The following is a 14,372-nucleotide window of genomic DNA, read 5'->3' as shown; positions in this document are numbered from 1 at the left end:
ATTTCATCCTACAACAGGACAATGACCCCAAACACACCTCCAAATTGTGCAAGAACTATTTACAGCAGAAGTAGGCAGCTGGTATTCTATCGGTAATGGAGTGGCCAGCGCAGTCACCAGATCTGAACCCCATTGAGCTGTTGTGGGAGCAGCTTGACCGTATGGTACGCCAGAAGTGCCCATCCAACCAATCCAACTTGTGGGAGATGCTTCTAGAAGCGTGGGGTGCAATTTCTCAAGCTTACCTCAACAAATTAACAGCTAGAATGTCAAAGGTGTGCAATGCTGTAATTGCTGCAAAAGGAGGATTCTTCGACGAAAGCAAAGTTTGATGTAAAAACAATGTTATTTCAAATACAAATCATTATTTCTAACCTTGTCAATGTCTTGACTCTATTTTCTATTCATTTCACAACGCATGGTGGTGAATAAGTGTGACTTTTCATGGAAAACACAAAATTGTTTGGGTGACCACAAACTTTTGAACGGTAGTGTACATATAACTATATCTTAGTGTAACGGCAAAACAATATTACTCAAGTTCTTGAAATAGGCTTAGGGAGAACAGGAACGTGGATACGGAACATCCAACCTGGAACACGAAAGCCTCCCTACGGAGGCGAGAGCGAGAGCCCGGGCTGGAATTAGTTATGTCCTGACGGGGAAACGGGACTCGCAGCCGGGTCTCTAAAACTCTCCGATTTGAAATGTAGCGAGTTTCAGTCGTTGAACTCGCCTGCTGGCCTGCATCGGCAATGGTGACCCTCCTACCCTGTCCATGGGGTCACCAGGTAGGGGTTCTCAGACAAAAGACTCCTTTGCTGCCAGATCTCAAGGAAAGTCCTCTCTTGACTTTTTCTTTTTCCCTCTAGGGGATTTAGTGCTACCGGAGGCTTGCCCCCCCTCCGGTGCGTCCAGCGGGTGGAAGTGAGGGAGGTCCGGAAGTGGCTGCCAGCAGGGAAGAGAGATAGGTTCAATTTCTAGTAACAGCCAGACTTTTTCCAGGTCTTCCTGCGAGCGAACGTTGACTCTCTTACTCTTATATGAGAAGCCAAGACCAAACGGGAAAAGCCAGGCGTATTTTATGTCTCTCTCCCTGAGAACCTCCAAGAGGGGGCGTAGGAGACGGCGCTTGGCTAGTGTAGTAGGCGCTAAGTCCTGAAATATAAGCAGAGATGCATCCGCATAGGGCACAGACCTATGGGCTCTGGCAGCTTTCAGTAAGGCGAGGGTGTCTGGGAAGGAAAGGAGCTTGCAGATTATATCCCTCGGAGGCTCTGCATCGCTTGGCGGGGGTCTCAATGCCCTGTGTACTCTCTCAATCGAGATGGAGGCGGCTCTCTCAGCACCTAATAGAGACACAAAGATTTCTTTGGCGACTTTATATAGAGAGTCTCCTGTAAAAGCTTCAGGGAGACCTTTGATACGCAGATTATTGCACCTGTTCCTGTTCTCAAGATCTTCCTGTAACAGTAAAGCTCTGTTTAGATGTGCCTGCTGCTCTTTCAAAGCTTGCTCTAACTGTTGTGCATGAGAGATAACTGCCGAGGAGGAGGACTCCAGATCTTCCAGTCTGTGCCCCATCTGCTTAAACTCCTCTTTAATCTCTGCAAGGTCTGTGCTGATGGGGCGCAGGGCTTGAGAAATCAGGTTCCTCATGAACCCTTTTGAGATGGATTCACAATCTTCCCCATCTGAGGAAGCTCCCTCCTCCTCCCCCTTACTGTGAGATGAGATGAGCTCCCGGGCCGGTGCCATCTTGGAGGGAGGCCTCGGTGAGTGAGTGCTCTTCTCCCTGAAGAAGCGCTGCATATCGGGCTGCACTTTTGCCGGGCGGGGGGTCCCTTGATGTTCCGTGCTCCTGTCCCTTGTTGTTTTCCCCATAATTGCGGCTGCTTGCTGCTGTAAAGAGGCCTGAGTGGTGCTGCTTAGATGGAGCACTTCCCTCACACTTCCATCTTGCTCAGCGTCCAGGCCACACCCCCCCACTTCTGAGTTTAGTTTAAAGTAAAATCTTTTTGAGACCTTGCAGCCTTTTTTTTTTCTCCAAAAAATGTGTTTTGAACCAGAATTAAATAGTTTTAGGCTGGTGTAGTAATGTAGTACTGGAGATTGTCGTTAAGGGAGTTAAGGGCAGATTATATGCGGATAACTCCAGCAGAAAAAGGATTATTTCTGCTCTGTAGTCAGTAGACACCTGTGTAGGTGTGTCTGCAGGTCATAAAAATGTTCCTGAACGCAGTGTCATTTGCAGCTCATTTTCTGATCCACTTCAGTGAGATAGTGAGCTCCTGCTGCCAGTCTGTGAGAGCCATGAGTCTGACAAGGAAGTATGGCCCTTAGCCTAACATACAGTATGAATAATGAACATTGATAATGTTGTGTGAAGGCATTAGGATTTGGCATGATAAATGGATATTCATAACTGTTAGATCTTTTGTTCAGACTAACTTCCCTTTCACTGGTGCTGGCAGATGTGGGCGTCGTCCTACTCTCCCTGTAAACTGAGCTTTCTTACCTGCTTCCAGAACTGCTACGGTTAATTACTCTAGGTCTTCTCTGCTCAGCTGTAGGCTCTTTGCCAATCTCCTTCTATATAGCTGTGCTGGGACTCCCCATCAGTGCTGCAGAGCTGATGTTGTTTCAGACCTGCTCTCTGGCTTCCAGCTTATAACTTGTTTGTTCAAGTTATCCTGTTTGCATTCTGTGTCCTGCGCTTTGTCATTCTGTCCTTTCTTGCATCCCTCTGTCTATTGTCTTCACCTGTGCCTCTGTGTTTCCTTGCAACCTGTGTCTCCTCCTGTCTCTTTATTCCTCCCAGTCCTGGTCTGTCTCTTGTTGTATAGGTGTTCTGTCCTGTGAGGGTCAGCTAGCACCTAGAGGAAGCCTGTTGCCAGGTAAAGTGCAGGTACTCTGTTTTGTCAGCCTAATAGGACTGTTATAAATTTGTCCACATTTGTAGTTTGAAAAAGAAATTACAATATCAAATTTTAATTCTAACAGATAATCCTAGTGAGAACTCTGATGGAAACTCCATGTCATTGCTAAATTATAAAGTAAAAGAAGAAGATATTGTGCAGCACTCTTTAGGAGAAAACCTCATTAACTTCCATGTACATCCAGAACTTGACAGTACAGATCTATCATATGATCCCAATAGGAACTCTGATGGAAACGTCATGTCATCACTAAATTATAAAGAAGAAGAAGAAGATATTGTGCAGCACTCTTTAGGAGAAAATCCCGTTACACTTAATGTTCATCCAGAACTTGATAGGACACATCTATCATATGATCCCAATAAGAACTTTGATGGAAATTTCATTCCATCGCTAAATTGTAAAGTAGAAGATGAAGACCTTGTTCAGCTCTCTTCAGAGGAAAACCCCATTGTGCTTAATGTACATCCAGAACTTGATAGGACAGATCTATCATATGATGCTAATATGGACTCTGATGGAAAATTTATGTCATCACTAAATTGTAAAACAGAAGATGAAAATATCATGTATCACTCTTCAGAAGAAAAAGTTATTACCATTATTGTTTATCCAAAACTTGAAAGTACAGATTTATCCTATGATCCCTCTAATCACAAGGAACCTTCTCCTGACCAATCACAGAATTTTGCTACAAATACAGGTCAGAAAATGTTTCGTGAATGTGGAAAACCGCTTACAAGGAACTCAGGTCTTAGAAAACGAATCAGTCACACCGGAGAGAAACTGTATTCATGTTCAGAATGTGGGAAATGTTTTGCAACTAAGCCACGTCTTGTTAAACATCAGAGCATTCACACAGGAGAGAAACCATTTTCATGTTCAGAATGTGGGAAATGTTTTGCATATAAAGCAAGTCTTATTAGACATGATCGAACTCACACAGGAGAAAATCTATTTTCATGTTCAGAATGTGGGAAAGGTTTTACAAGTAAATCAGATCTTGTAAGACATATCAGAATTCACACAGGAGAGAAGCCGTACTTGTGTTCAAGATGTGGGAAACGTTTTGCAGATAACTCAGATCTTGCTAGACATGAGAGAGTTCACAAAAGAGAGAAACCGTTCTCATGTTCAGAATGTGGAAAATGCTTTACAGATAAATCTGATCTTGTTAGACATAAGAGAGATCATAGAGGAGAGAAGCCATTTTCATGTTCAGAATGTGGGAAATGTTTTGCAACTAAATCACGTCTTGTTAAACATCAGAGAATTCACACAGGAGAGAAACCATTTTCATGTTCAGAATGTGGGAAATGCTTTGCATATAAAGCAAGTCTTCTTAGACATGACAGAACTCACACAGGAGAAAATCTATGTTCATGTTCCGAATGCGAGAAATGTTTTACAAGTAAATCAGATCTTGTTAGACATATCAGAATTCACACAGGAGAGAAGCCATATTCATGTTCAGAATGTGGGAAATGTTTTACAGATAAATCGGACCTTGTTAGACATGAGAGAAGTCACACTGGAGAGAAGCCGTTTTCCTGTTCAGAATGTGGGAAATCTTTTACACATAAATCACGCCTTGTTAAACATCACAGAATTCACACAGGAGAGAAGCCATTTTTATGTACAGAATGTGGGAAATGTTTTACAGATAAATCTGATCTCGTTAGACATGTGAGAGTTCACACAGGAAAAAGGCCATACTTATGTTTAGAATGTGGAAAAGATTTTACAGAAAAATCGGATCTTGTCAAACATCAGAGAATTCACACAGGAGAGAAACCATTTTCATGTTCAGAATGTGGGAAAAGTTTCACTACTAATGTCAAATGTAGGGAGCATCAAAGACGTCACACAGGAGAAAAGCCGTATGCATGTCCAGAATGTGGGAAATGCTTTACAGATAAATCAACTCTTGTTAAACATAAGAGAACCCACACAGGGGAGAAGCCATTTTCATGTTCAGAATGTGGGAAAGGTTATGTGCTGAGATCAGATCTTATTAAACATCAGAGACGTCACCACACGGAGGGGAAGCCTTTTTGATGTGGAGCATGTTTTACAAAGTCAAGTTTTGAAAACTCATCAGACAAAACCATATACTTATTCGGAATGTGGGAAATGTGAAGACAGAGTTTTAATACATCAAGGCATTCAGAGACATTGAACACCTCAGTAAGAGAGTTAATATTTGTGGAATAGCTTTGATCTATCAAACATCCTAAATTATAGTTACTGCAGGTCTACTGTGACCGGGATCCATAAGAAAATATATTGTGGTAAGTAAGAAAAGAAGTGCAGCCTTTACATTTAAAGGTGAGAAAAGTGGACCTAGAGCCAGCAACTAAAGTCAATCCTTTATTACATTAGATCAAAATTGCAGACAACAGGGAAAGCTTATGCATCATAGCTATTACAACTGCTATATAAATAATAAACCATGGTGCCACAGAAACACATGAAAAAAATTAAACCTACAGTTAATGAGGCCACATGATATGGGCCTAGTGGTGCTTACTAAAGACATCTACTTTTCTGAATTAACAGGTCGTGTGACTCTTGCAAGCCAGTCAGTGACAGGACAAATGATACGTCCATTTGCATATTACACAATATCTATGTAGACATCTAAGTACGTATACACAATTCACGTGGCTGTCACATATTTAGCAAATGTAGATATAACATGATTATAAGCATGATGGATGAAAAATGCAGTCGTTTTAGATTATCGTGTAATAAAGAATAATGAAGCAAATGCTTTCAATATTGTCCATCTAATATCATGAACCACGTGGGCCAATAATGAAGATAATAAAAGTATAGCAAATTTATAGTAAAAGAGGAAAGCGGGTAACATAATTCATAAAGACCAATCCTTAATGATTAATTGAAGTTAATGGGAGTTGTGCCTGCAATACCATGCTTGGCCATTGCCAAATATACAGAGATATTTGCTTCCTGTTGGGGGTCCTGAGCAGGGGACCTCCGCTGATCACTATTGATGGTCTATCTTTAAGAATAACAATCCAATATTACATAGGGAGAACTTGATCATAGATTTCAAATCAAGCATGATTGGGAATGTGTCTCCCTGAAACGCTACATAATATGTCTTATCTAGGCTATATAACCTTGAAAAGCTCTCCATACACCAATAAGTAGGGCAGTCTCCTTCGTCAAGCCACAAAAAAAGAAGTAGTGAGGTTCTTTAATAATGGAATAACCCATCTAAAAGTCTTGCTCCAAAGAATCTCTATCCTGAGGATAAATCACCTATTTTTTTTAAGCTGTATTACCCTTTTTAATGATGAGACAATTTTTCCTTTTTCTCCCTCTTCTGTTGTTTTTTTACATATGTATATTTCAACAGCCATAATTTTATTGATTTCCCTGTTGACGGCCACATACGTCCTGCCTCTACAATTTCCTAACTCCTATTTGCCCGGAATTGGCCTTTTGTCATGGAAGATGCTACTATTATTTCTATAGAGGAGCTTCTAACAGATAATAATTCGGTTGAACTCGCATCATAATATTTTCCACGCTAAGGTTTACAGGTCTTTAAGAATTTGTCATATTATGCATAAAAGTGAAATTACTACTCCCATCTTTCCCAAATCTGCTTTTATCTGATATTCAGTGTCTTAACATCTTCAGGAGGGCATTTATTATTCCTACTATGACTCCTTTTTATCTATCCTTCAAAAAATAAAAAACATCAAAAATGTTGAAATGGAAGAAGACCTTGATCCTCAATTCCCACTGAATGATTGGCATAGAGCTCAAGCCAACGCTGTGCCACACTATTTCAGCTTGGGGCAGAAAAGCATTAAAAGCCCATTCTCGTTGGAAAATGATCCAAAAATGTATTTTTACAATGGTAACTTACGCCATCAAGAATTTCCAAAAACAATATGTCAGTATCTGCTGTAAGACAGAAAAGTACCTACTTCAAGATGTGCTGGTCTTGTCTTGCTGCTCATTTATTTTGACAAGACCCTTTTGTACTCTTAAAGCCTAATCTGCTATTCTTCAATAGAATTGCCGGAGGTTAGGCAATGGTTAAAAATAAGTATTTTCCTTCTCTATCTGTGCAGGATTCATCTCTCTGTTATGAGGTTGATAATTTGCCATCCTGTTACACTCATAACTTCGAAAGGGTTGTTTATCCGGGGATTATCCTGATTGCCAGATTGAAGTCAGGAAATATTTTTTCCCTTAAATGGAGAGGATTGGCTTCTACCTCCTTGGGTTTTGTGCCATCTTCTTGTGCCATCTGCTTGTTCAGGCGTAATAGGCTGAACTGGATGGTCAAATGTCTTTTTTTTGGCCTTGCATACAATGTTACTATGATCATTGTGGCCCACATATATATGCCAGCTGTAGGAAGACAAGTGATTCCATCTTCTATACACATCTGGTTCAAAAAAATCCTAGAGGTGAAAGGAATAGAAGACCTAACGGGTCGTCTTCGGGGATGTCAAAATAAGTTTATACTTACCTGGTACTATTGGTTGTGTTATAAAAACTCTTAAAAATACCAGTCCCTTATGTTGGATTCCTTCTCCTGATCCTTTTTCCCCTAGAAACTAATTGTTCTATATATACTTCCCCTTCACCTCTTCTTTCCCCTGGTCCCTTTCCACTCCCTTCTCCACCTTTTTTTGCCCTCTTTTCTTTCATCCTCATTCTATCTCTGCTTCAATTTTGCTATCTGATATCAGTTGGTGGACAATATACCGGTTCCCCCCCCAAAAGCCCTATCCTGATAATAAGTCCTACCCCCATTTTCGGGGGAGGGGGTTGAAAGGGGCTTGAAATATAAGCTCTCCCCCTAAAATAAGCCCTAGCTATGCTAGGTAAAAAAAAAAAAGCAATACTCACCTAGCAGCCGGCGTCTGTGTCCCTCGTGCTCGTCTCTGGTGCTGTGGCAGGCTGCAGTCCTCAGCGCTGACAGGATTCTCTTCTGATGATGAGGCTTTGAATACCCCGCCTCCGGTAAGAGAGCGCTGTGATTGGATCGAGGTATTGAAAGCACCATCACCAGAAGAGAATCCTGTCAGCGCTGAGAAATGCAGCAGCATGGGGACCAGTGCAAGGGACACAGATGCCGGCAGCTAGGTGATTATTGCTTTTTTTTTGCCTTATTGTTTATACTCCCCTACCCGCCGGTGTCTTTATCCCTCACGTTGGTCCCCACGCTGCTGCAGGCTGCAGATTTCGGTGCTGACAGGATTATCTTTTCCTGGTAACTGAGCTTTAAATACCTTGTCTCTGGTAAACGCTGTATTTGGATCGAGTGCCAGCCAATCAGAGCCGGTGCTCGATGAACCAATTACAGCACTTACTGGAGGCAGGGTATTCATAGCCCCATTACCAGGAAAAGAGAATCCTGTAAGCGCTGAGGACTGTAGCAGCGCGGGGACCAGTACGAGGGACACAGATGCAGGTGGCTGGGTAAGTATAAGACAACCCTCGAAAATTAGACACTTTGCCTCTTTTGACTTAAGATAAGACAGTGTCTTATTTTTGGGGAAACACAGTACATCTGAAGTCGTTTCTTTTACTGTTAAGTCCTGGCGTTATGTTTTCTTTGTCAAATCTATTCCTCCATTTCAAGAATCCATATGTTTTGCAATCAAATTAACAATTAGAATTAAAAATAAGACAGCCATGTTCACTACTCTAATTTCCAGTTGGTCCAGCACCACTCCTGTTTACATTGGCTACAGTCGTCACATGTGCATAGGAAACATGACCATTTCAGCCGATCACTGGTCTCAACGGTATGTAACTCTACACTGCTGTGGCCTGTGATTGGTTACAGGAGTCGTGTGTATACGGGATGTCACCATTACAACCAATATGAATACTGATGGACATTGAGAATGGAAGTTGTGGTCCTGGACCAGACGGATTAGAGTGGCCAGTACGGCTTTCTTTATTTTTAACCATATCTTACCATCTGTCATTTTTTCCTACAACATGGAAGGTCTTTTAATATTCGGCTAATCCCTAAGCATTTCAGAATTGTAATTAGTCACATCATTTTAGCTACTGGGATAACATTGGCAAGAAATTTTTAAACTTTTAAAGCTTTTAAACTTCCTCGTTAGCAGAAATAATTGGATTGGTATTGTAACTCTCCACGCGGGAAGAAATGTCAACATCCTACATTCGGACATCGTCCCATTCTGACTGGCTCCCTCGCACTGTCCGCGGTGCCGTGTTCATCATTGTAATTAGAGATGAGCGAACACGTTCGGCCCCGCCCCTTTTTCGCCCGAACACCGAACTTTGCGAACACCTCGGTGTTCGGGCGAAAAAGTTCGGGGGCCGCCGTGGCAGCGCGGGGGGGTGCGGCGGGGAGTGGGGGGGAGAGGGAGAGAGAGAGGGCTCCCCCCTGTTCCCCGCTACTGCCGCCCGCGCCGCCGCGCATCTCCCCGCCCCCCGGCGGCACCCGGACACTTACGCGCGAACACTCCAGTGTTCGCTAAAGCCGGTGTCCGGGTGCGGATGTGTCCGTTACGGACACGTTCGCTCATCTCTAATTGTAATGTATCGTAGCGGTAATACTTTGACCTGTTTTTCTCCACAATTTTCTGATATTTAACCACAAAAACATCAACTTGTTTCTTTCTATTGTAATAAATCTCGTTGCTGTAATTCAGTGTACCTTTGTATCGCCTCTTTATTGTAGAGCTGATTTATACTATAAAGAAAAAAAAATCTATGAAAATTATTTAAAAATAAATGTTCATGGGGACGCCATTAAGGATTTACATCTCTTTAGTTGGAGACAGTGCAGGGATGATTGTAACTAACAACATTCAAAATACATTTGTTATCAGAAATATACCAAATTACAGTATACACCCTAACCACATGAAATAATGCGAGGTTCTTGGTATATAATTTGATCAAATCATATTGGTCCATCTACCAACGTCCAGGTGGCCAAGCTTTCAGATGGGTCCTAACATTAATGCCAGGTGGTTTAATCTTAACCTGGGAAAGATGGATACCTACCTCTAAGAATGCTTCTCTCTTGGGTCTAAGCCTACAAATAAAACCAGGGAAAGTAGGATACCATTTACTCATATATGGTCCAATAGGAGGGACAGAAGGTAAATGGGCGTCGGGCGGGCACAACCAGATGGAGGCAGCCACAACTCCACTATATTTGTACAAAAAAAGGATAAAATAGGTCAGCACTTGCCAATAGAAATCTATAGCTGCACGTTAAACCACGGCCGCAACATACAATAGAAGCAGCTGTTACCACTTTTTGGCTTCTCCTTCTATTGTACGTTGCAGCCCTGGTTGAACGTGCACCTATAGATTTCCATTGGGAAGTGCTGACCTGTTTTATCCTTTTTTTGTAACTAAACAACATTAACATTTTATGTATGCAAAGAAAAAGAACCTAGTTGTGTTACCTTGCACAGAACTGGAATTTTACATAACACAGTTGAATATTCTCCCGTCATCGCACTCTTGACTATTTGGTGTAATGTTGTCATCTCACCTTGTATACATAGAGAAGCAGAAAGCAATAGTGTTTTAATGGAGCAAAATTAGAATGGTATCCCCAACACAGACATGTCCAGATGAGGGTCTCATATGTGCATCTATTACACCTTCCTCCTGAAACTTCTCAGGGTGGTAGAGAGTATGATGCACTGAGGTAGCGAGTTCCAAAATATAGGTGATACATAAGAGAAATCCTGGAGATTATTATGTGAGCTCACCAGGGAAGAGCACAGGAAGACGTCTTGTGAGGACCAAAGGTTACGTGTGGGGAGGTACTAGAGAGAAGGATGTTGCAGTAGTCCAGATGGGAGATGATGAGGGCATGCACTAGCATTTTTGTTCAGTAGGAATTAAGGCAAGATCGTATTCGAGAGATGTATGTATGTTGAAGGTGGTGAGGGCTTATATGTGCAGTTTGAGGGGAAGGGCTGATTCAGATGTTACACTGAGACAGTAAACCTGTGGGACCAGTAAAAGTAAAGAGCCATTGATGGTGATTGATAAGTCAGTGGTGGTGTTGAATGAGGTTGGGGAAGCATGATGAGTTCACTTTTCTTCATAGGTTTTAGGAAGCGAGAAGAGAAAAAGAAGGATATAGCCAATAGATACTTAGGGATACTGGTTAGAAGAGAAGTAATATCTGTAGATTGAGAAGAGCCTTGATGAACACCAACAGAGAGACAGGAAGACACTAAATGTTCCATCAGCGTATGAGAAGATCCAGAAAAGCACCAAATTTATGATGCCAAGGAAGGACAGAGTTTGCAACAGAAAGGAGTAGTTGACTGTGTCAAAAGTAGATGACAGGTCAAGTAGGAGGAGTGCAGTTAGCAGATTGTTAGCTACTTTGCCTAAGGAAGTTTCATACAGTGGTGGGGTTGGGAAACAGACTCCCATTGGTCAAACAGCGAGTTGGTGAAGAGGTAGGAGGACAGTTCAAGGTGGATGTGCATTTTCAGGAGTTTTGACGCAAAAGGGAGCAGTAATATGGGTCACTAGCTGGACAGAGAGGAAATATTAAGGGATTTTTTTTTTGAGGATAGGGTGTGATGGATGCATGTGTAAAGTATGAAGGGAAGATGCCAATAGTTAGCCAGAGGTTAAAAATGTGAGTTAGGGCTGGGATGAAGATGGTGGTAAGGTTTTGGTTGGGATTATGTCATATTGAATTTCCTGCCACATGGGCCATTTGACCAGACTGTTAAGAGATTTTTGAACTAATGGATGTATGAGGGCACACACACAAGGCGACCAGGCTTAGGAAGCCCTCGACAGGCCACCAATAGAGAGGATCATCTGGTCATCCAACAAGCACATGCAGCTCCAACTGTTTCACTGGATCCAATTTACCGCAAGAAGAGAAGCAGCATCCCAGGCGTCTTTTAGTAGAAAAGTGACAATTTATTCCTCCATATGAACGCTACGTTTCGACCCTCTTGGGGTCTTTTTCAAGCATAAAAGTATACAGATTCACATACCCATATATAACACAAGTGCACAAACACCTCCACCAATCACAGTTACAGCTACACATGTGTATGCAAATTTCATTACCTTCAGGCTCAACCTTCTAGTCCGGTAAAATTCCATCCAGGATGCAGGGTACGTTCCTCCGGCTGTCCCCATACCTCATGTAAGTGCAACTCATGTCCGGCGTTCATTCCGTTCTACTGCGCATGCCCAGAGTATTACAAGCGCTGTGAGAGACCTACTTCCGCCCTCAGCAACTGGGGACTGCTCTGAGCTACTGCTTCTGTGCGGGAATAGCTCCAACTCTCACGATATCTCACTCCAAAGCAGCCTCCTATGCTGTGACAGTGTACTTAGCTCCTATCTCTTCACAGGGGACCTCCATCCGTGTGATCTTTAATCTGAGAGGGAGAGGAGATAAATGTCTATACTCCTAATCAGTTACCCAGAGTGAGAGGAGATATCAACCAGTTTAATAAATATCTGGGAGTCAGGGAGATGTTTGTCTCAGAGCTAATGGGCTCCCTGACAAGGGAGCACCTCAGTATAACCAAGTATTAAGATGCTCTCATATCAATTATTTTCATCTGAAAAAGACATCAATCGTTTATATGCTACTCATTTAATTTTATTGCTTGTAGAGATTTTCACATCATTGCATCTTTTTGAATAAAATATATCATCAAATGGCTTATTTGCATTATTTAAAGGGAAATATCCAATCAATACCAACTTAATGTCTAAACATAAGGAATGCATATGTTATCTCTGTAAGCTACATCAAATTTTTAAACTTTCATGTATATATCCATAATTCGTCTTTATCCTTTGTCGTTTACTGCCAGTGTATGGGGAAAGCCGTACAAACGTTCCTGTTCAATCCAATGCATTATGGACGATTGAAGGGAGCCACGGTATCATACCACGTGTAGTCTGTAATAGATAAAATATCTGTTAAAATCAATGCAAAAAACAAAGGAAACAATGGTAGAGTGGCAGATGTTATATCGATATCCACTGTCCCATATTTCCTATCAGTGACATCGCAGAGATTAAATATGTGGCATATAGTCATACTCCAAGTTTAGGCCTTTTGGTGTCATTGTGTCTAATTGAAAAATCCACCGAAGTTCGCATTTCTGTAGTAGACGTATTCTATCACCACCTCTATCAAGAGGTGGGACCGAGTCAATCACCCTAAACCTCAACTGGCTTACCGAATGTTTGCATTCTGCGAAGTGTTTCGGCACGGGGAGCTCTTTATTATTTGTCCGGATCGTGCTTTTATGTTCATTAATTCTCTCACGGACCTCTCTGATGGTATGTCCCACGTAACCCAGCCCGCAGGGGCAAGTCAATAGGTACACTACGTAAGTTGATCGGCAGGAGAATCTCCCCTTGATCTTAAACTTTTTGCCCGTTAATGGATGTGAGAATTCATCTCCTTTTATTAAGTTTCCACAACATGCGCATGACAGGCACGGAAAATTACCTTTTTTCCTTGGCGCTAATCGTTGTTGAGACTGATTTTCTTTTTTTGATACAGATGGTTTCACTAGACGGTCCCTCAGGTTCCGACCTCTACGATAGGCCATAATTGGAGGTGATGAAAGTTCTTTTATGTCACATCCTCTTTTCACGATTGACCAGTGTTTTTGAATTATTTTTCTGATCTTTTCGCTTTTAGGGCCAAAAGTGGAAATCAAAGGGATTCTATTATTCTCACGACGGCTCTTTGGTTTACGTGTCTCCGATCTTGGTGTCGTCTTAATTTCATCTATTGTTTTATTAATAAGAGGTTTAGGGTACCCTCTATCTAGGAATTTTTTTGCCATCTGTTGTAGGCGTACATCAACAAATTCATCGTCAGTTATTTTTCGTACTCTTAGAAGTTGACTCCGGGGGAGGGATTCTAGGGTTCTTTTTGGGTGATTGCCCTCAAACCTAAGAAGGTTGTTTCGGTCTGTTGTTTTGATGAATAAGTCCGTACATAGTCTACCTGTCCTTTTAATGACCATAACATCCAAAAATGGGATGTTGGAGAGTGAATGACTGACAGTAAACTTTAAATCAGTATCCAGGGTATTAATTTCCGTGCAGAATTTTTGAAGCTGTTCACCATTACCAGTCCATATCAGGAAGATATCATCGATATATCTGTACCATTTCTCAACTAATGGCCAAAGTTCCAAAGTGCATAATAATTCTTCTTCAAAGGCCCTCATATAGGCATTCGCGTATGTAGGCGCGGCATTTGCGCCCACTGTTGTCGCCATTAGCATAGGTGTCTTAAACATTGAAACTCGAATAGTATGGAGTCTGAAGCAGGCTGTCCTCCATGATAAATCCGGGTTTAATTTGGGCACTGACAATTGTCATGTTCATGTCTGGAGACCTCGGAGTGAGCATCTCAAT

General features: G+C 41.9%; 1 protein-coding gene and 1 pseudogene across 1 annotated transcript in view; both read left to right on the top strand.

Moving 5' to 3' along the window:
- Positions 1–14,372, top strand: part of LOC136612155 (zinc finger protein 850-like) — a 460,849-nt pseudogene that overhangs the window by 245,159 nt on the left and 201,318 nt on the right.
- LOC136615618 (uncharacterized) overlaps positions 1–14,372 on the top strand; it is a 94,974-nt gene that overhangs the window by 27,274 nt on the left and 53,328 nt on the right. Inside the window, exon 5 of the mRNA XM_066594172.1 lies at positions 3,004–4,987. Within this exon, the coding sequence (XP_066450269.1) occupies positions 3,004–4,987 (1,984 nt within the window). The remainder of the gene's footprint in view (positions 1–3,003; positions 4,988–14,372) is intronic.

The sequence above is a fragment of the Eleutherodactylus coqui genome, chromosome 1 (genome assembly GCF_035609145.1).
Source record: "Eleutherodactylus coqui strain aEleCoq1 chromosome 1, aEleCoq1.hap1, whole genome shotgun sequence".
In the NCBI taxonomy this organism is placed as follows: domain Eukaryota; kingdom Metazoa; phylum Chordata; class Amphibia; order Anura; family Eleutherodactylidae; genus Eleutherodactylus; species Eleutherodactylus coqui.
The sequence above is the reverse complement of the archived record's forward strand: the minus strand, read 5'-3'. Positions and strand labels throughout refer to the sequence as shown.